Source organism: Dipteris shenzhenensis, chromosome 18, assembly GCF_047967505.1.
Source record: "Dipteris shenzhenensis isolate YYH24624 ecotype China chromosome 18, Dip_SZ_1.0, whole genome shotgun sequence".
Taxonomy (NCBI): Eukaryota; Viridiplantae; Streptophyta; class Polypodiopsida; order Gleicheniales; family Dipteridaceae; genus Dipteris; species Dipteris shenzhenensis.
Window position 1 is genome coordinate 35,825,226 of NC_141613.1, and position 20,460 is coordinate 35,845,685.

At 43.1% G+C, this 20,460-nt stretch overlaps 1 protein-coding gene across 1 annotated transcript; it reads right to left on the reverse strand.

Moving 5' to 3' along the window:
* Nucleotides 1–396: 396 nt before the first annotated feature.
* On the reverse strand, nucleotides 397–20,243 carry LOC147891168 (wall-associated receptor kinase-like 6). The gene is made up of 4 exons (XM_087389168.1): nucleotides 19,271–20,243; nucleotides 18,056–19,162; nucleotides 726–777; nucleotides 397–610 (listed from the first exon to the last, which is right to left on the reverse strand). The coding sequence occupies exons 1-4, from the start codon at nucleotides 20,241–20,243 to the stop codon at nucleotides 397–399; spliced, it is 2,346 nt and encodes a 781-aa protein (XP_087245294.1).
* Between the last annotated feature and the right edge of the window lie 217 nt (nucleotides 20,244–20,460).

Consider the following 20,460-nt stretch of genomic DNA (forward strand, 5'->3'; position numbering starts at 1 on the left):
CGCCCTGCACCATCCCTGTGTGACAAAATTCATTCTGCTGGCTCTATTATACCTAGATTTATACATAAATGCTGTGAAATACTGTGCTTTAGTTGAGTTTGTTGCGCACCATTGCCACTCACCCCATCGGTTGGCCTTGCAGGGGCACGGATTGAGGCCTTCTCGTATTGCGATGCTTGCAAGTGCTCATCCCGTAAGGATCGTCGTTCAAAACCACATCCGAATCACCTTCTGAAATGCTCATGTTGTCTGTGTTCGGGTCTTTAGAAGCTCTCACTCACTCAATATGTAGTTCTGATCAGCCTGTTCTTCATCTTCCCCGACTAAGTACTGTCTTCCCGCACAAATAATCCCCTTCGGTTCAAGTGGAAAGTGGTACTTGGTCGTTAGAATCTATCACTCACTCAATATGTAGTTCTGATCAGCTTGTCCTTCATCTTCCCCGCCTAAGTACAGTCTTCCCGCACAAATAATGCCCTGCGGTTCAACTGGAAAGTGATACTTGAGTTGAGATAAGCGTTTGATGATGTTGGCATTTCGGAGCTGAAATCTCTGGTGGAAAACATGCAACCTCAGAGCTGAACTTTGATTTGCCTGGGAAACATTGGCCCTGTGATGAGAAAAATCCAATGCGTGTCAGACATATTTCTCTTGGTCCTTATTAGTGAGAAGGCTCCACACATGTTCTAGACATGCTCCTCGCTGAGTCTGTTAGCTTGTTTTACCTTGAAGGCCAGGAGACGCAAGAGGCGTTTGTCTGCCCTGTGTAAAGCCCATCTGCAAAACACTTTGTAGTTCATCGTCCCAAGCCTGTGAAATCTGCTGCAGGATCATGACAGATTGCGCAAAGATTAGAACTGACGAGAGTACATAGCATAAAATCACGTGAAGAGAGAAGATATACAACGAGGTTATCTGTGAGATGGAATCTGCGTAAGCATCCATTGATGCCAGCGTGGTGCTGGCTGATACTCCTCAATTGAGGATCTGATCCAAGGCAGTGAACATCGAACCTGCGGTTGCTGATGTAGGGAGGGTAAGTGTTAGAGTTCTTAGTGGCAAGGAGCAAAGTTGGGGGAGCACTCTGGGCTGAATCTTCTGCATTGAATTTTTTTGAAGTGATTCTGGGGATACTAAATTTTGCTACTACAACAATTACAGCCTAACGCAGCCCCGCTACTTTTGCAAGAATTGCAAGAGATATTGGATTGACAGGGGATCTCTGAGAAATGTCCCGGTTGGTGGAGGGTTAAGGAAAAATAATAAATCCAAGTAGAAAGCTGTAGTGCAAGCGGAGGCGGCAGCCAAAGTTACGACACGCGTAACATCGAAAAATTGCATGTGGCAACACTGACACCGCTGAGCAGCAGCGGCGGATCATCTAGCACTCCAGCTTCTGAAGATGTCGACAACTTCATCCAGTGTTCCAATCCTTCTCCAGTGGAGCAGAAGTATAGTGGAGAAGGGTGCAGATGTGGGGGAGGTGGTTGGGCTACGGAAATCATGCGCAACAGTTCTTTTTGGGTTCCAGCTACAGCTTGTGGTCGGGGGAGTGCCGCAGGGCTAGGGGGCACAATATGAATTCAAAAACATGGAGGGTAAGAGAGGACGATGCAAGCTCGGAACTGAGAGAGGAGTTGCAACACCAAGAGAAGCAACTCTCAAATCGGCCACAAATGTGGAATCTGGATTAGCAGAGCGAAATCAGTGCAGAATTTCAGCATCCTGCCAAAACAGTTTGCAGCATGTGAAATCAGCACTAATTCCTGCCCACAGCATGCTGATGAACCTGCAACCACCAATCCAAAAACTCTAATATGTATTTTACATAGTTGCCAGGTGTTTCAGAAGCGTCTCGTATGAGATGGGTTACAAAACCTTTTACAAAGTTTCATATTTTTTTGAAACGTTTCATACAAAAATGCAACAAATCATATATTTTATCATCAGAGAATGTACACGCATGTGAAGCACTTTGAACTATTTGAAGGTACCTAGACACCATTCAATAGCCATTTGAATTTCTTAGAAATTCACAATGATTCGTGGACCAAATCAATAAATACTAATGTATAAGTCTCCAAGTCATCAGCATCCTCCTCAGTGTCCTCATCCTTTACTGGCTCAATCCTCATATATCTTTGAGTCATTGTTTGAACGTGAGGCTGCACTAGTACTAATCCATGTTTGGGATCGAGTGATACAAGCAGCAGCATATCGCATGGAGTAGATATTACTCTCTCATGAGAGGGATATCAGGAATGTTTTCGCTCTTTGTAATGTTGATCTTATGTGAGGCTCAATGGGTTTCCTTTCTTCCCCATCAATCACATGTTACAATGGCAGAATACAAGTCTGTCTAATTGGGCCACCTAGCTCTTCGCTTTTTGTAATGTCATTGTATGTGGATTGACCTAGTGAGGCTCAATGAGGTTTCCTTTCTTTCCCATCAATCACATGTTACAATGGCAGAATACAAGTCTCTCTAATTGTGCCACCTAGCTCAAGAACTTTGGACTAAAACATACAACAAGCAAGCCTCGGCTTATGGGAGAGATGCGCCATCTCTTCGATCATGGCACTATTGGGAGACGACAAGGCCTACTCTTCTACATTACAAGAGGTGTGTCCCCTTAGATGTGTTGTACTTTTGTAGATCTAGATGGTAAGAAGAAATATGTGGTGGACAACAGTGTTGACAAGGACTAAAGGCTTACATCATAAGGTTCACCTAGAGTTGGGGGGAACATATTGACCAACCAATTGCCAACACCTGCAAAGCAATACTTGCTGACTGACTGACCACCTTAAGCCAATTAGCATTTTGTAGATGAGCTCCTGAATAGGAACTTTGCTTGAGCATCAAGATTGAAGAGAGGATTTTTTTCTTATACTGCTCACTTGAGCTAAAGCATAATATGGGGGGTAGTTTCCTCATCTTAATATGAGGTAAAACCGTTCATCAAACATTTATTTATTTTTCCCAAAATTTTTATTTTAGATGAATAAAACCTCAGTGTCACCTTGTTTCTTGAAGAAGAACTCTTCTTTATGGGCTCGTTTACCACAGTATTGACACTGAACTGATCACGATTTTCTCTTTGCCTTAACCCTTTTATTTGATGCTAACCAAACTAAATCCTGCCAAAGGTTTCCTCTTCAACAGGTGATGGAGAAATGAGAGTGAGTGTCGTGACCACATCAGGAAGGTGAATATAGTCTCAAGCTAGTCGATGGAAGTTAGTAAGAGGACACCAACACACTGACAATGCTCCTACTAGAGGTATCGAACAAGCATTCACGACGTCGGCATATCAAGCCACTCACTTCGAGCAGATGGAGTCGTTGTTGCTGTAGGAAGAAGCTAGGGGGGAAGATGTTTGATGGACAAGATTTAAGGCCTACTTTGCATTACCAAAGGTAAAGACAAGGGTAAACATGGTAATGGTAAGACCAAGGATGTGAATCTTGACCAAGGATGAGAAAGATTCACGTGGTGAGATGCCCTCTTGTCGCAGAGACAATATGTACATCACTCTTTTGCCCAAAAAAGTAATGATTGCTTGTAATGTCCTATACTCTTTTCCTCTAATAGCTCAATCAACTTGAAGCTTGCAAGCATAATGGTGATGTCACCAAGCTCCTTGCCACGTTTCTAAAGAATGGTGTCACAAGCCTGTCACAATATCAATTCTCTATTTTGTGGCACTACAAATCTTGCATTCTAAAAGCTAAATAACATGAATGTTTGCACACTTGATTTGACTTACCATGCTTTGAAAATATTAGAGTACTGAGCAAGGCTCTCCATTTGGCTACTCTTAGGACACTCCTCTCAAATTAACACCATTGTGCATTGTTTGGGTAATATTTCCACCTTAGGAGAAACCTTTGGAATCTTTGCAAGATTTTGCACAAAAGGTGCCCTTTTTCGAGGAATCAGAGAATTGTTTTACTCATGAGTAAAGGCATTTAAAAAATGAGCCAAAAATTCAAATCATGAAGAAGTCCCAAGAAATGACATGATTTTCATCGCTTTTCAAATAATTGCAGAAAGAAGAAAGTGGACTAGGAGGAGGGAGATGACAAGCCCAAAGAATGAATAATGTGAGATTCTTCCGATGTTGCTGCTACTTAAGAACTTTTCCTTGTCATTGTACATTGTTCTGCACATGCAGTGATGCATAAGGAAGAGGAATGAATTGCAAATAGTGGTGCTTCCAAGTATGTCCAACAATAAGGATTGGTTCAGGGATTATTAGCAACGGTGGATAGCAATAGGAAATGTCTAGACAAAAGGGGTTGGAAACGTCTGATAAAGGTGAGAAGAAGGTCCTCTTTGATGTTCTCTATGTTTCAGATCTTTGCAAATATTTGCTTTCTGTGAAATGCATAGGATAGAGTGCGTGGACCAGGAAGTGACCAAGGGATTCAGGAAGAGGATTTGTACAAGGTCAGTGTCCGGATGATGTAGGTAATGGTTGTGGGACGAGAAACTGTCATATCAGCTATATCACTGTTTCAGAGATGTGGAAGGCAGGAATGGTGAATAGACTTCCTTTGATGGTAGTACGCTAAATGTGTGCCAGGCCTGCATGGAGGGCAAGCAACACCGGGTGGCATTTTTAAGGTGTAAGAGGCCTCAGGCCAATGTACTGTCTTACTAGTTATGCCCAGGCTAGTTACTGGGTGTGGGCGGCAGTGTGAATATTTACACAGAGAGAGAGAGAGAGAGAGAGAGAGATTTTGCATGCATAAAATTTATCACATCATGCTCATAACTGTTCACGATGGAAGACACAGATTATGCCAACGACTATCTTTATTACTGTTGACATGGGCAAATCACCAAAGGACAACTGTACACAGCTTGAATCTTAAGGCAGGCGAACACATCTTTTGGTTCCTCAATGTTGAATGAACCGTTCTAAACCTTGCTGGGCTGAAGGGGATGTGGCTGGCTGGGATACAAATCCCATGTGAGCACTGGTGGAGAGAGTTGCTGGATGCTGAGGCTAGAAGGCTGAGCGTGACGAGATCTGAATGAGGGGGCTGGCCCCTTACATAGGCCAGGTCTTGTACTGGAGGTGGCTGACTGCCACAGGCTGACCTATAGGGTGATCATGACCCCACCATGCTTTCCTGTTCTGCCCTGGCCTCTGCTGCAGTCCCATGGCCCTCTATTGGAGGCCCGACATGGCTGTGAACTGCCAACTTGGCAGTTCCTGAAAGCTGCTACAGTCTGCTGCGTCTGCCTAGGAATTTAGCTCTGGCTGAGGGGTTGGCAACCCTGAAGCTGCCTTGTGGTCAGGTAGATGGGCATGGACTGTTGGATGCCCGCGACTTCCCCCCTGTAAACCTGCAACATAGGGCAAAGCTGCAGACCCCTGCTCCAACATCGCTGGACTTGAGACTGGGAGATGGTGGACTGAATGGCACCTAACTGAATGTATCTGCCCGATCGGACTTGTATCACCATATCTTGTCCCTGGCAAACTGACACCATCTTTTTGTAACGGTATGTTCTTGCCAGCTGACCGTTGCTCTATGGTCAATGATATCTGTTGGGCCTAACGGGTTTGACAATCAGGGTCCGCTTCTGTCACCCAGTGATGCAAAGCTTGACCTCGTAGGTTACTGCACTGGTCCTGACTGGTTCCTAAACACTCTGTGAAGATTGAGCACTTTGGCCGGCAGAGATTGAGCTTGGCAACTGGATGGTTGTGGGGTCAATCCTCGGAACTGCCACCATCGAAGAGAATAGTGACATTAGATCCTCCTACCTGGTCATAACACAAGAACTGCTCTCCCTGCAGGGGTATCTCTTCTACTCAGTTTTGCTGTCCATGAGATTGCAGCGGTGTTTGCAAAAGATCCTGAGGGAAGGGAGACTGATTGCATTAGTTAGCAGGTGTAGATGAGGACAATGTTGCTATTCCTGACTTGGCTCGTGGTGGTAATATCTTTGTCATGCCTCTGCCTCTACTCTGCTTTGCTGCAACTGCCATACTGTCTGTCTGTTGCTAGCTTGCTACGTGGTGTGGTGTTGATCTTTCAATCCCCTCAGCCTAAGGTTTCCTAATACTTTTTCAGGTGGTCTTGAGGTTTGTAAATCAATTCAAATTTTGAGTGAGCTCATAAGTGGTGTGTAGTCTTGTGCTCTCTAATGAGAAAAGGAGTTTTTCTGTGTGCGTATCAATTGAATGGCCACTTGTGTAAAATCAATTCATATAGTGATTGACCAACTTCGTGGACCTTTGGGCATGGATGATTTTAAAAGGTTTATTGACAAGGAATTGAAGCAAGAAGTCAAAAAAGGCTTAGGACACATCCCTAGGAAGATTTTCTGTGTTAATGGGGCACTGGATTCCTTGCTGATGATCTGGCGCCATTTGGTCTCCTTAGAACCCTTGGCAAAAATAACATTGGAATCACTATGAGGGAGATTTTATTGCCTTTTGCAGGAATTATTTGCTACAATTGACAAGGACCAAGAGATACAAATAAGAGAAGGGGAATCCACTATGAAAACCTCGACTATCATAAGAGAGATTACAAGACTAACAACACCCCTCTTGATCACACAAATGGATAAGTCAGCTTCTACTCCTACATACATTTGCAAAAAATTTGTATCTGACTTAGCACAATAAATTTTTTAAAGCGAGGATTTTGAAAGAGTTTATGATCTTGACATCCTTGACCGATTGGTCAAGGATATTACACACTTTAACTTGAACTTCATTGTGTGATCTCACTCATTGACTTATCTTATGGCCCCTTATAAAGCCCATAAGAATACATTTCGATGGATCACAAATTACCATCTTTGTGCATTTTATGAGATCGTTTACTTGATTACTTTGGCCTTACAGGCTTGCTTAGTTCCCATCATGGGAGCATCCAAAGATGTATAGGATCAGATATGGAATGATACTAGCATCAATGTGAGTCCCTTTTGGCTAGTTAACTCCATATATGAGGTGAAATAGAATTTACTTGAGAGGATCTATTCAGTTTTTACAGCAAACATTGGCAAATGCTATGAAAACATCCCCCTAGATGGACATTATGGCTTGAGGAACATTTTGTTGAAAGTCATTAACATAGCCTTTCAATCTAAAAGCAAGAAATACTTAAACATCAATTGTGATAAGAAGAAGACCTCTTGGAGCAATAGGAGAAGTAAAACTTTGACCTGTTTATCTAAAAAGGAGTGCATCGGAACTAATTTGTGGCTTTTAAAAAACATGCACTTGAGGTTGGGGACCAGGTGTTCAAGCAGGTTTCAGGAATCCAGATGGGATTTTCTTGTTCCCCCCTATGGTGCAACTTACATTTATATTGGTTTGACTTCATATCGAGATTATGGCGTGAAAGAATGGAACTAATATTCTAAGTTTAAGCATCCCTTCATATATATGGATGATATCCTCTTGATTAATGTGGATTCTCCATGGGATTTTTTAAGACTAGGGAGTGAGGGTGAGATAGAGCCACTTTAGATCTACCCCCTCCACTTCGTGGAAATAAAAAACACCACAGTGTCCACAATGTTCGGACTACTGCCCTCAATTGCGTTGTGTCAGACCTACGGGTATGTACGCGCACATACGCATGCCACGCATGCACACGTCCCTTTACTCAGACCTGGATTAGCCGTTTGACCATAAGCCACTTTATGGACATATAACAATCCATGTAAGATATGGAAAGGTGTTGTGAAAGGATTACATAGTAGGGACATATATGAGTGGACTAATAATTAGATTTATGTTCATAGAAGTGAAAGGACCCTTTACCTCATATGTTAAAGTGAGCATTTTAGTTACCCTCCCTGGAGGGAAATTGCAATTCTCTTGTATATTATTTTATTGACCTTCTAACGGAAAAGGGGAGTTGACAATACCTTGGATATATATATGGGGGATATATTTTATAAGTGGAATGGATCTTATAATTGGATATATTAGGGATCTTATACAATGAAATAGAAAGGATCCCCATGATAGTTATAAATAAGAATGAGAGAAGGGAGATGTATTCCCATATCTTCTACTTTCCCGAGATCTACTTGGGAAGGAGGAGAAATTAAGAAGTTGGATCGAGATATCCTTCTGTAGAGGGTATGGGGCACCTAAACTCATAGAATAATCCACCCTTTTCTTGGATGTTAGTCAAGAGAATAAACCCTCAATAATCTTTGAAAGAATTACCATAGACACTTATATTCTAGAAGGTACCCTTTGATGAATATGGGACATCTATAGGGTTTCTAGTATTTGGAGTACATATCATGGACCCTAACCCACCTCCATATCACCTTTTGTTATTGAAGATGAGATGGAGAAGGGGGTTAGGGATTGTATATACATCTTAAATTAGGGATTGTATATACATCTTAAATAATAAGGAGAAGAGATGTGATCATACAAAGATTAGAGAATAACCTTATGTTGGGATATTTATACTATTATGAATGTATGAGAAATAAGCCCCATTAATACTTGGGCAATATGAGATTATGCATAAAGAATATTGGCAGAGATTAGTGATATTCCATGGAGAGATCCCTATCAATAGATTGAAGAAGCTTTAGCCACGAGAGTATTGGAATTGCCCAAATGCAGCCGCAAAGGACCCATTTGGTATTTAGATAGGTGAAGATAACAATCTGGCGAACCACTGAGACGTATTCGATTAACTAAGAAAACTAGAATTTTGGAAATATAGTTTTATACGGGGTAACCTAATTCAATCGCCAAGATGTATGCGGTTATATATATTGGGTAGTAAAGCATCACAGGGCCGTGAGATAGGAAGATGATGCAGGCTTAACGCCCGGAGGACGAATTTGGACACGTTTGATAGTCCTAGAGTATGTAATATGGAAGGGGGCAACTGAAATGACTGAATGGATGCAGTGGAGTTGGGGAGCACTAATCACATCCAGGACCACCAACTGCAACGTAGCAAGGAATCCTTGAGCAAAGAGCTCAATGCAGATTGTGAGAAAATTTGCGCAGCTCTCCTTGACCCGTATAAACCATGGGATTGAACCTGCTGGCGTGAAGAAGAAGACGTGTTAGATACGTTTTGCCACATCCTAGGGTACTTAATGTTCAATGGCATTGGGAGATACGCCTAGACCGTGAGACAACAGACTCACACAAAGGACACTGTGGTGTAGATTCCCCGTGAGACAGTGGATTTAAATAGTCATGGAGATCTCCTAGGTACAAGTTCGTTTGATACACTACTTATGCAGGGATGCCCCCTCCTTTGAAGTAGCAGTATGATTCTGGGTTGTTGCTCCCACCCTTCGACCTGGACCTACCAGTTCACAGGAGCTAGGAGACGCAACGGTATGAGGAGTACATGAAACATGCATGATGACTAGCAAATCCACTAAAGCAAAAGATGCTCGCGGGAGCATATGCGAATACCTCGCAGTTCACGTTGCATCTCGTAGCTTTTCATGGCACTGCCAATATCCTCCCCCGTTGAGTAGTAATGAATGTATAAGCGCATTCGTGGTTCGTAGCAACGTAGTTACTTGCTCATGAAGCATGAACTACCAAGACACGCAGGAACTACCAAGACTCTTAGGTCATTTTTGATTCCATGTTTTACGTGGTTTCTAAGTTGTCTCTAAACCTCCATGTGCCATGAGCTGTAAGGCCTTGTGCTCCCCCTGTTTATCTCCTTACAAATCCTTTCAATTAAGTAGAGATTGGTTAGCCCGAGCACTCTCGCAGTGTATGTTGAGTTACGAATACCTAGTGGAAAGGCCCACAACGTGAGTTTGAACGTCAAAGGTATGAGAGGAGGCCAATAACGTGTGAGAAACAATTGAGTACTTTCGTCTTGTAGCATCTACATTACGTACGAGACACTACGCCATTTTGAACTACGATTACTATCGTTTTGCATCATCTGATTTATATATGGGATCATACTACGTCCAACTAATGCTTTCTGGAACGGAGGAGGTACTCCTGTGAGCACTAAGAGTACTTTGATATAGCAAGGTGAAATACACTAGTGTCTAATCATGGTGTGAATTACGTAACTACATGAACGATGTTAAAGCTATATTTTCCTTGCTTAAGATGATTGCTATCTCTATGAAAGTCCATGCCGTATCTATATATGGGAACGGAGATTACGAGATAATGGACTCTTTGCCCTTTATGGAACACGATCGATGATAGTATTAGCTTGGGGCGCCAATCCCTTTAGTAAGAAAACCTATCAAAATCTTGAGTATGAGATGAATTTAACAATATGCCATCCATAGAAATTATTCAAATTAACATAATTGTGTTCTACACTAAAATAGCTTCAAATATGTCTTTACACCTTGAAATTTAGGTAACACATGAAAAAGTTACATTCATTTGAAAGGAGATAGGTTTTCATATTCTAATGTATTTTTTGTTTTACCCCCCCCATCCAAAAGCCCCCCCCCTTGGGCCTCACATATGATGAAAAATATGTACAAATCTTAAAATCTTGCATATTTTTCAAGGTATATGCCTTATATTTTGTGGAAGTGGGTACATGAAATTTTCATTTTTCCCCTTGCATATTTGAAAAATTTTAAGGAAATCCATGCATATTATTTATGGACCTTGTCCCCCCATACCTTGGATTTTGGACAAAGGTAGTAACATATTATATATTGAGTTGGCATCCCAGGAGTATTAGTCGACGTATGATCTCTCTTAGTAACGAGCTTTGGCATACTCGGATAGCCCGAGCACTACAATGCTGGGACCATCACAGTATTAGAGTAGGAACGATTACACTAGTAGACCTATTGATTTGAGAGTGCTCTCAACGGAAGCAAGAACGGAAGAGGGAGAGAGAGAAACAAAGAGCCACACAAGTTTTGGTGGGTGCAAAACCACCCTAATCTTCTTTTTCATTCATTTATATATGCGTTTGAGTATTGTACATAACCGGGGTAAAGGCACAGTGACCTTTAACCCCCACAACAACCTCCCACTTAAAGGACAATGTGCCTGTAAGGGAGAACAACCAGTGAGCATACTATCCAATGCCCATCAATACACGACAATACTCAAACCGCTGACTTGGTAGACTCTTCGTCAGCATATCTGCAGGGTTATCATCTGTATGAACCTTGACAAGCTCTATGCGCTTGTACTCAAGTACCTCCCTGACGAAGTGGTACCTGACCTCAATGTGTTTTGTCTTTGCATGAAAGATCGGATTCCGTGCTAGCTGAATAGCACTCATGGAATCACTATGCAATGTCAGTACACCTGTATGAATCCCCAAATCTCCCACTAGCTGATCAAGCCATATAGCCTCCTTGTAACCCTCTGTGGCTGCAACATACTCAGCCTCTGTGGTAGACAAAGCAATGCACTTCTGTGCACGAGACATCCACGACACTGCACCACTTGCAAAGGTGAACACATAACCAGAAGTGGATCTCCTACTATCTGCATAGTTTGAATCTGTGTACCCAAGTACATGCATGTCTCCTTTACCAAAACAAATGCACATCTCCTTGGTACCCTTCATGTACATCATGATGCACTTAACTGCCTCCCAATGCCTCTTTCTTGGATTAGCCATATACCGGCTAACAACTCCTACTGCAAATGCAATGTCTGGTCTAGTAGCTATCATAGCATACATAAGACACCCAACCGCTGATGCATAAGGAACCTTGGCCATCATGGCCCTTTCCTCATCTAATTTGGGACTATCTGTATGACTCAGTTTCACATATGGAGGCAATGGAGTACTCACTGCCTTTCCCCCCTCCATATTGAAACGCTGCAATACTTTTGTAACATACTTTTTTTGTGAAAGCCAAAGGAGTTTCCTACTCCGATCACGCGTGATGCGCATACCAAGAATATGACCTGCAAGTCCCAAATCCTTCATATCAAAGGCCTCATGCAACTTGGCCTTTAATGCATCTAGCTCATAAGTATTCTTGCTAGCCAATAGCATATCATCCACATATAGTGCCAGGATTATCAGGCTATTATCCTTAGCCCTTTTAGTGTAGAGGCAATGATCAATTTCACTCCTCCTAAAACCCTGGGACCGAATGAAATGTTAAAGATAGTGTAAATTGCACTATCCACATAGGGCATAGGGGCAAACCCTAACCCTAACCCTAAGGGGTTCACATGTATATCTTCATGTTCATTGTCAATACACTTAGTGTACAGTTAGTATCTTGTGTGCACTCCTCTCTCTCATTTCCGTTAACCCACGATATGTACAGGATCGTAAGTTGTACTCATTGTACATGCTTCCGCTACGTAGTCACTGTGCTCACATATGCACATACTACTCTGATTTCTTTCAGTTCTCTTTTCAGTTTTGGATGCTAGCATACGCACCAAACAAAATCCACAAAAAGGTCTTGTACATGCACCCTCTACTTACCCAGTGCAATTTAAGAGGGGGTGTTAAAGATAGTGTAAATTGCACTATCCACATAGGGCATAGGGGCAAACCCTAACCCTAACCCTAAGGGGTTCACATGTATATTTTCATGTTCATTGTCAATACACTTAGTGTACAGTTAGTATCTTGTGTGCACTCCTCTCTCTCCCTCTCTCTCATTTCCGTTATCATGAAAGCATCAAACTTCTGATACCATTCTCTAGGCGCTTGCTTAAGACCATAGAGACTCTTCTTCAGCTTGCAAATTAATTGCTCTTTGCCCTTTTCTTCAAAGCCTTCTGGCTGCACCATGTAAATTTCCTCATGCAAATCCCCATGCAAGAAAGCTGTCTTGACATCCATCTACATAAGCTCCATATCCTCTGATGCCACTAGTCCAAGCATGCATCTAAGTGTGGTCATCTTCACAACCGGAGAGAATATCTCATCAAAGTCCACACCCTTCTCTTGCTTGAACCCTTTAGCGACCAAAGGGCCTTGTACCTAGGCACATCATCACTTGTGACCTTCATTTTGTAGACCCATTTACATGGCAATGCTTTCTTTCCATGTGGCAAAGAAACCAAGTCCCAAGTCTTATTCTTCATAAGTGAACTCATCTCTGATTGCATAGCATACTCCCACTTGCGTTGATCCTCATGCATCATAGCCTCTCTGTAGCAAGAAGGCTCCGTGCAATCAGTAAGCATCACATAGTCTACCCCTGGAACAAACCTATCAAGCGGTCTAGACACTCTAGATGATCTTCTCAAGGGCATTTCAGCTTGCTGTCCCACCTGCATATCAGCCACATTTGGCTCATCATTTCCACCAATAGATGATCCATCATCTACCCTTGATTGTATACCTGTGGGAGTACTTGGTGGTACCATTCACATTTGGTGCATGGACAGCTTGCTGTCTATCAACATATGTAGGTGGATTCACATCCTGGAAAGTGATTCTCCTCATTTCCACATCCCTCATGGGTGCCTTATGCATCTTCTTCTCATTGAAGACTACATCATGGTTGCGTATGATCTTCTTTGCTTCTGGATCCCAGAGACGATAGCCCATCTCTCCACTTTCACCATACACCAGAAAGATGCATTTCCTAGACTAAGGATCTAGCTTCTTTCAAAGCTCTTTTGGCACATGTGCATATGCCTCACACCCAAATATATGCAAATGAGAGTAAGAGGGCTTCTTGCCACTCCATGCCTCTTCAGGAATACCACCATCCCAACTCTTACTAGGTGATCTATTGATCACATGCATTGCAGTCTTCATTGCCTCAGCCCAAAAACCACCAGAAAGACTTGCATTGGAAAGCATGCATTGCAACCTTTCTTGAATGCTACAGTTCATCTTTTCTGCAACTGGATATTGCTCTGGAGTACGAGGGGATGTGAGCTCCCTCTTAATCCCACGTGTATCACAGAAATGCTGAAAGTCATGAGAGAGATACTCTCCACCATTGTCAGTTCGTAAGCATTTAAGCGTTCTACCTGACTGATTCTCAACCAAGGCCAGCCATTTTTGAAATACCTGGAACACATCACTCTTCCGAGCTATAGCATAAGCCCACACTTTCCTAGTTGCATCATGAATGAATGTCACATAATATTCAGCCCCGCCTAATGATCGTGTAGGCATGGGACCACATACGTCTGAATGCACTAAATCAAGCTTTTCAAACTCTTTCTTTCCCCTTCTTTTATGGGCTGATTTAGTTTGCTTCCCATAGAGACAGTGCTCACAAAATTCAAAATCAGAGAAACTCAAATGCGGTACATAACCCAAACGGCATAAGAGTTTCATTCCATTATGGCTCATGTGCCCCAACCTGCAATGCCACAAAGAAGTGCTTGGCTGCTCGGTTATTGCAACAACATGATCAAATACCCCTAATACATGTAAGGGATACAAAGTCCCACACTTGGCACCCCTGGCCAAAAGCATAGAGCCCTTCTGCATTTTCCAACTCTGAAAGCCAAAAGTGGTGTGAAAACCAGCATCATGTAGCTGACCCACTGAAATAAGACTCTTGGTCAACTTAGGCACATGTCTCACATGTTTCAAAATAAATGTAGACCCATTTGCAAAAGAAAACTTTATGTCACCTACTCCCACTATGTCACATGCATAGTCATTTCCAAGATGCATACAACCTGTCCTTCCACTGTCATAAGTGGAGAACCATTCCCTATGGGGAGTAACATGGAATGAAGCACCAGAATCCAAAATCCAATCCTGGGAATGTGCATCATCTAAAGTGGTAAGCAACTTTGCAGATAAACTAGACATGAAGAGAACGTCATTGTCACTATCATGTGTGACTGCATTGATCTCCTCGATCTTCACTTTTCCTTTGTCCTCCCTTGGACTCTCTTCCTTTTGATTTGCACCCCAATTTGCATTCTTTTTCTTATCCTTTGGCTCTCTTTTCAGCTTGTAGCAATCCTTTTTCATATGGCCCTTCTTGCCACAGTGGTAACACTCAATGTTCCGTGCCTTGGATTTGCTACGAGACTTCCCTCTTTCTTGGGACTTCCCCCTGAACTGTGATCTGCCCCTTTGCACATTTAAGGCTGCATCCTGCTTGTTGCCATCCATAGACTTCCGTCTAATCTCCTCGGCCAACAAGCTACCCACAACATCATCAAATTTCAGTACTCCACCAGGTGCAGAGTTACTGACAGCTGTATGGAAGGTACCCCATGAGGATGGCAATGAACATAAGAGAAATATTGCCTTAGTCTCCGCATCAAAATTCATCTTCTGAGCCTGAAGCTGGCTGAAAATAATATTGAATTCATTCAAGTGAGAAGCAATGGAGACCCCTTCCTTCATCTGCAGCTCAAACAACCTCTTCATGAGGTAAACTTTATTATAGGCAATTTTCTTTTCATAAGTGGCACACAGTTTCTTCCACAAATCTTCCGTAGTCTGCTCATTTACTACTGTGAAATAAACTAACTCTGCAAGATGTTCAAAGTCTAATAGTAGATTTTGCTAATGCATCCAACTCATTCCAATCATCCTCAGACATATTTGCAGGCTTAGCTTCCATCCATGCCAAGGGTTTAACCTGTTTCTTTTGAATAAGCACATCCCTTATTTGTTCTTTCCACAAAGAAAAGTTTGTCCCATCAAACTTTTTAATGCTAAAAAACTCCTTTTCAGACATAAAAGAGGATGCCATGATGCAAATGAAGCAAAAATCCCAAATGCTAGTGCCTACAAGAGAGAATCACACCAAATACCAGGTGCACCCAAATGTGTATGCCACAATAGAGTGAAATATCACCAAAACTCATGTGTCAAAGTATCTGACTCATGTGCATATACTATGCATCCATATGAGCAAATCTGGCCCAAAAGAAAATGCCAACTGCAATGGCCATCCAAAATGCCAATAAGTGCCAAATGACTCAAGCATAAACACCGTCCACTGGCATATGCATTAATAATATCTCATCCAAGAGAGCATAGCACTATCAGTGCATCACCTGCAATGTGTCAAAGCTGTCCCTCAGCATAAAATACCATCCATGTGCAAAGCGTCCATAAAAATAGCATCCCACAAGGCAATTTGGGCCTATCAGCGCATCCAATAAGGACCGCAATGCATCCAAATGGCCTATAAATCATCCACTGCAACCCAATGCACACCACGAATGAGCGCACACTGCTCAAACTGCAACCAGAGTGATCTGCATAAGGTATGCTCAAGAAATCATAGTCCCATGATAATGACCGCTACTGAAAATAGAACCTGAGATGCCTCAAAACATGGGCGCCATTGCATAATCGGACTCAGCAAGAAAATCTGCAAATATCTCTCTTCTGCCGGAACTCCAAAATCCCAACTGATGAGTGAGAAATGGGAGTCAACACTTATCCACTGCCATGTGGCATAAATCTAAGGTTTCAAAACCTTAGAATGAAAAATGCATAACAGAGAGACGAAATCGAATACACAGAGATCTATAACTCTGAAAATCCTCCACCGAATCGTGTAAGAACTGATAGGTAGGGGTTTTTGGGCGTCCAGAACGAATGATAGGTAGGGGTTTTTGGGCGTCCAGAACGAATGGGACGGACGGTTTTGGAAACCGTGGTCTCAATCACTGGGTCCAACACACGGACTGAAAAACGTTTTTGGAAATAGAGCTGTTTGTAAACTCCACCGGAGTGCGAATGATGAGCAACATAGAAGTTTTAGGACCTCCTAAGTCCACCGGAACTGACAGATCTGCAAATGGTTGCTCCAAGCTTGAGTTCCAACACCCGGGCAGAAAAACGCAAAAACTAACACAGTGAGTCAGAAATCCAATGAAATGATCCCAGATTCAAGAATGAAGGTGTTTCCAAGCTCCTGAAGTGAAGTGGACACCAAAAGCAAGCAATAGTTTCCTCTACAAGTCAATACGGAGTCTCTGTCATCGAACGGAAAAGGGAAAAGCTCAAAAAATGACTTTTTCTTTGAAAACACTTAACAGGCTCTCAAAACCACTTTGCAAAACCAAAGTGACTTTTCCAAAGGTTCCTCCAAGGTCTCTGCACACTCGGATGCAAGTAAAGTCACCCACAAAGCTTTCCACAAAGCTTCTCCTTCCTCCCACAGAGCTGCTGAGCTTCCAGGCATTCACACACACTCAGCTAGATCACACGGGCTCTGATACCAGTTCAGAGTGCTCTCAACGGAAGCAAGAACGGAAGAGGGAGAGAGAGAAACAAAGAGCCACACAAGTTTTAGTGGGTGCAGAACCACCCTAATCTTCTTTTTCATTCATTTATATATGTGTTTGAGTATTGTACATAACCGGGGTAAAGGCACAGTGACCTTTAACCCCCACATTGATTCTGGCATGAACATGATGATTTCAACATTTTGAGTTGCGTGGAGTAACGTGCCTTTCCCTACTATCTTGTATGCATAATATACGTGTCTTACCAATATATTGTGGAAATGAACAAAAATAATTGGGTCGTCATCTATAGTTGTGTCATCGTGTTTGTCTCTCTAGTATTCTATACACTGTTCTTCCTCCCCACCATATTATTTACTGTTCATATAACTTTGAAGGACAACTTTGCACTTCTCTAGTGATGCAGTACAAAGCCCATGGCAAACTGAAGAGTCCACACACCAAAACGGTGTGGGCATAACAAGGTCACTATAGATCGTGACATGAGGCATTATACTTATGCAACTACTCCATGAATGTGGAGACTGTGACAAGGCTACGTATGAGAGTATGATAATATCCCGAATGAGACAATGATACCTCTTGTAGTGTTAGTGGATTATAGAGATAGAGTCTCCTATCGCATTGGTCTACATCCTTTTATCGTGTAGAGACTTTGATGATGGAACGCTTTGTATATGATTTTGACTTTAGATTTGTAGGAAATCAACGCATATGATTGTGACAAGTGGCGTCATGATGATTGAAAAAACTTGAAACTTGCCTTGAGTAGTTAACTAATCCCTAGTGAACCACTAATCAATTTTGACATTATAATGAGGGAATCATTATGATGAGGGACAAAGAAGTCACAAAAAAGCAAAAGTTTAATTCAAACTGAAATTTTAAATGAGTCAAATTACTTGGGCTATCTAGTAAAGATCGCTCTTCTCCTCCGGGTGCACCCTTACTCTTAATTATACGCTCTTTGTTTGAGCAGCATAATTGGATATTACGCAACTGTTCAGTAACCTCTCTCATGGAAGGCCTGCTATGCCCCTCATCTGATAAGCACCTCGTGGCAAGCTCTGCTACACAATCAATGGAGCTCATTTCCGTTGAGCCAATGGAGATGTTGAGATGCGAATCTATCAATTGGAAGAAGTGGCCTTTTTCGATTTTGGTGAGACAGACCGAAGCCAGATTGCCTCGCTTAGAAGACACTGGAGACAAGGAGGTTATCAATTCTAATAGTACTACCCCGAAGCTGTAGACGTCGCTCTTGTCAGTCAGCTGCAGCGTCTCGAAGTATTGGGGGTCCAGATATCCGAATGTGCCCTGCACTAGCGTGGAGACATGGCTCTGATCGAGTGCCACAAGGCGGGACACACCGAAATCGGCAACTTTTGCGGTCAAGTTATCGTCGAGGAGGACGTTGGACGACTTGACGTCACGGTGGATGATGGGCGGAGAAGCTGCAGAATGGAGGTAAGCGAGTGCATCCGCGATCTCAAGGGCAATTTGTAAGCGGATGCCCCAGCTCAAGTAGTTGTGGAATTTGCCTTGCAGGTGCTCCGACAACGTGCCGTTGGGAATGTATTCGTAAACGAGAAGGGGAATTTGCGTTTCCAGGCAGCAACCCAGCAGCCGAACGATGTTTCTGTGGCTGACGCTGGATAGAAGGATGATCTCGTTCACAAAACGATCGGGTTCCCCAGGCTGTTGCACACGATTGGACTTCTTGATCGCTACAACTGAACCGTCGTCCATGTTGCCCTTGTACACTGTACCAAAACCACCACTCCCCAATATCCTCTCCTCTGAGAAATTCAACGTAGCCTTTTTTAGTTCACTTTCTGAGTACAATTTGGGAGTTATGTTCCCTGTGACGGAAGACAGAAGCTCTTGTAGCCTGCGACCGCCATGTAGTTCGAAGTATCGTTGCTTCCTGTGCCTTACTTCTCGTAACTTCAAACAGGAGAAAAGCAAGAAGGCAAGGATGGATACAGAAAAGCATGTGGCCAGTGTTGCTGCAGAAGGTAGAAAAATCTCAGCAATATCAGTTTTCGGCTCTCTAATGGCTGTAGGTGGAAATGAAAGATAACAGAAAGCTGTATAGACCTGAAAATGGAGATTACCTATCGCGACATTGCGCCCCATCTGAGATTTGGAAGGTGGGTAGAGCGATGGTGCTGGTGCTGGTGCTGAAGCAGGGATGGGGATACACCCAATTCCGTTCTTGTATCCATCTCCCGAGTAACCTTCAGAACAATTGCAGAAATAAGCGGTCCTATTGAGACGAAAACGGACGTCCTCGCATGTTGCATGTTCGGCGCATGCGTATCCCTTTTCTTTACTCACAGTCGAGCAATTCTGGGAGCTATCGTCGAGCATGATACCCCATTCGATCTCCAAACCGTATTCCCCACTTCCAAAGGCTGTTGAGACATGATCTCTGAAATTACCGGTAAGTAGTATGGTTGAGAATCCACATCTTTGTCCTCGAGGATCGTCGCCTGGCTCCTTATCTCCGCCTCCCGTGAATTGTAATTGAGTCACTCCCGCTGGAATACTAACAAGGCAGCAGGGTGCAATGCAGATTTCGAGCTGAGTGGAGCCGCAACTGGGGAAACAATCGAAGCTCAAGAGATTATGCTGCGTGGATAGAAGGGGATCATAGACAGAGCCCTCACAGGAGCCATTGGAACCACAACCAAGAACCACGAAGATGTTGTTACTGGATAAGGCGAAGGGACTAGCGAGTTGGCGAGTGAGGGTGAAGGTGAGATGACCGGGGTGGGTGAGGTTGCAGGATTCGGCCTTGAGGTCTGTGGAATTGATGAGGAGGCTACCGGGAGAGATATGGAGGATCTGAAACTGGCCAGAATCGGTGAGGAGGAAGGGGGAGTTGTTGGTGCAGAGGATGGGGAAGGGAGGGAGGCCACAGAGAGAGTCGGAGATCCAGAAGGGGTAAGGGATGGCGATGCCTCCACAGGTCCTACTGCAGTCGATCAGCTCCTCCACAGCTCCTACTGTATTATTGAGTTGGCTGCTGCAAACTAAGTATAAGACCACAACAAGGATGGCAATTGGCATCAGGGAGCTCGGCATGATCTTAACGAATCGTTCTCACAGAAGCAGCTAATTGCTTCTGTCTCACGTTGAAATTCTATCTTCATCTCGCTCTCAAGCTCAGCTTCTACGTGCGCTCTTCTCAAATTCGTACTTCTGTCTCACGTTGAAATTCTACCTTCATCTTCTCGCTAGTCTCAAGCTCAGCTTCTACGTACTCTCTTGCGTTCTTCTCAATTTCGCAGTTGATTCTAAA

Excerpts from the sequence above, each read along its gene's own strand:
- LOC147891168 (XM_087389168.1), bottom strand. The coding sequence starts at position 20,243 with ATGCCGAGCTCCCTGATGCCAATTGCCATCCTTGTTGTGGTCTTATAC. Across the intron at positions 19,163-19,270 it reads GGGGCGCAATGTCGCGATAG|CAACACTGGCCACATGCTTT; the intron begins GTAATCTCCATT and ends TACCTTCTGCAG. Across the intron at positions 778-18,055 it reads ATCTTTACTAGATAGCCCAA|ATGGGCTTTACACAGGGCAG; the intron begins GTAATTTGACTC and ends AGTGTTTTGCAG.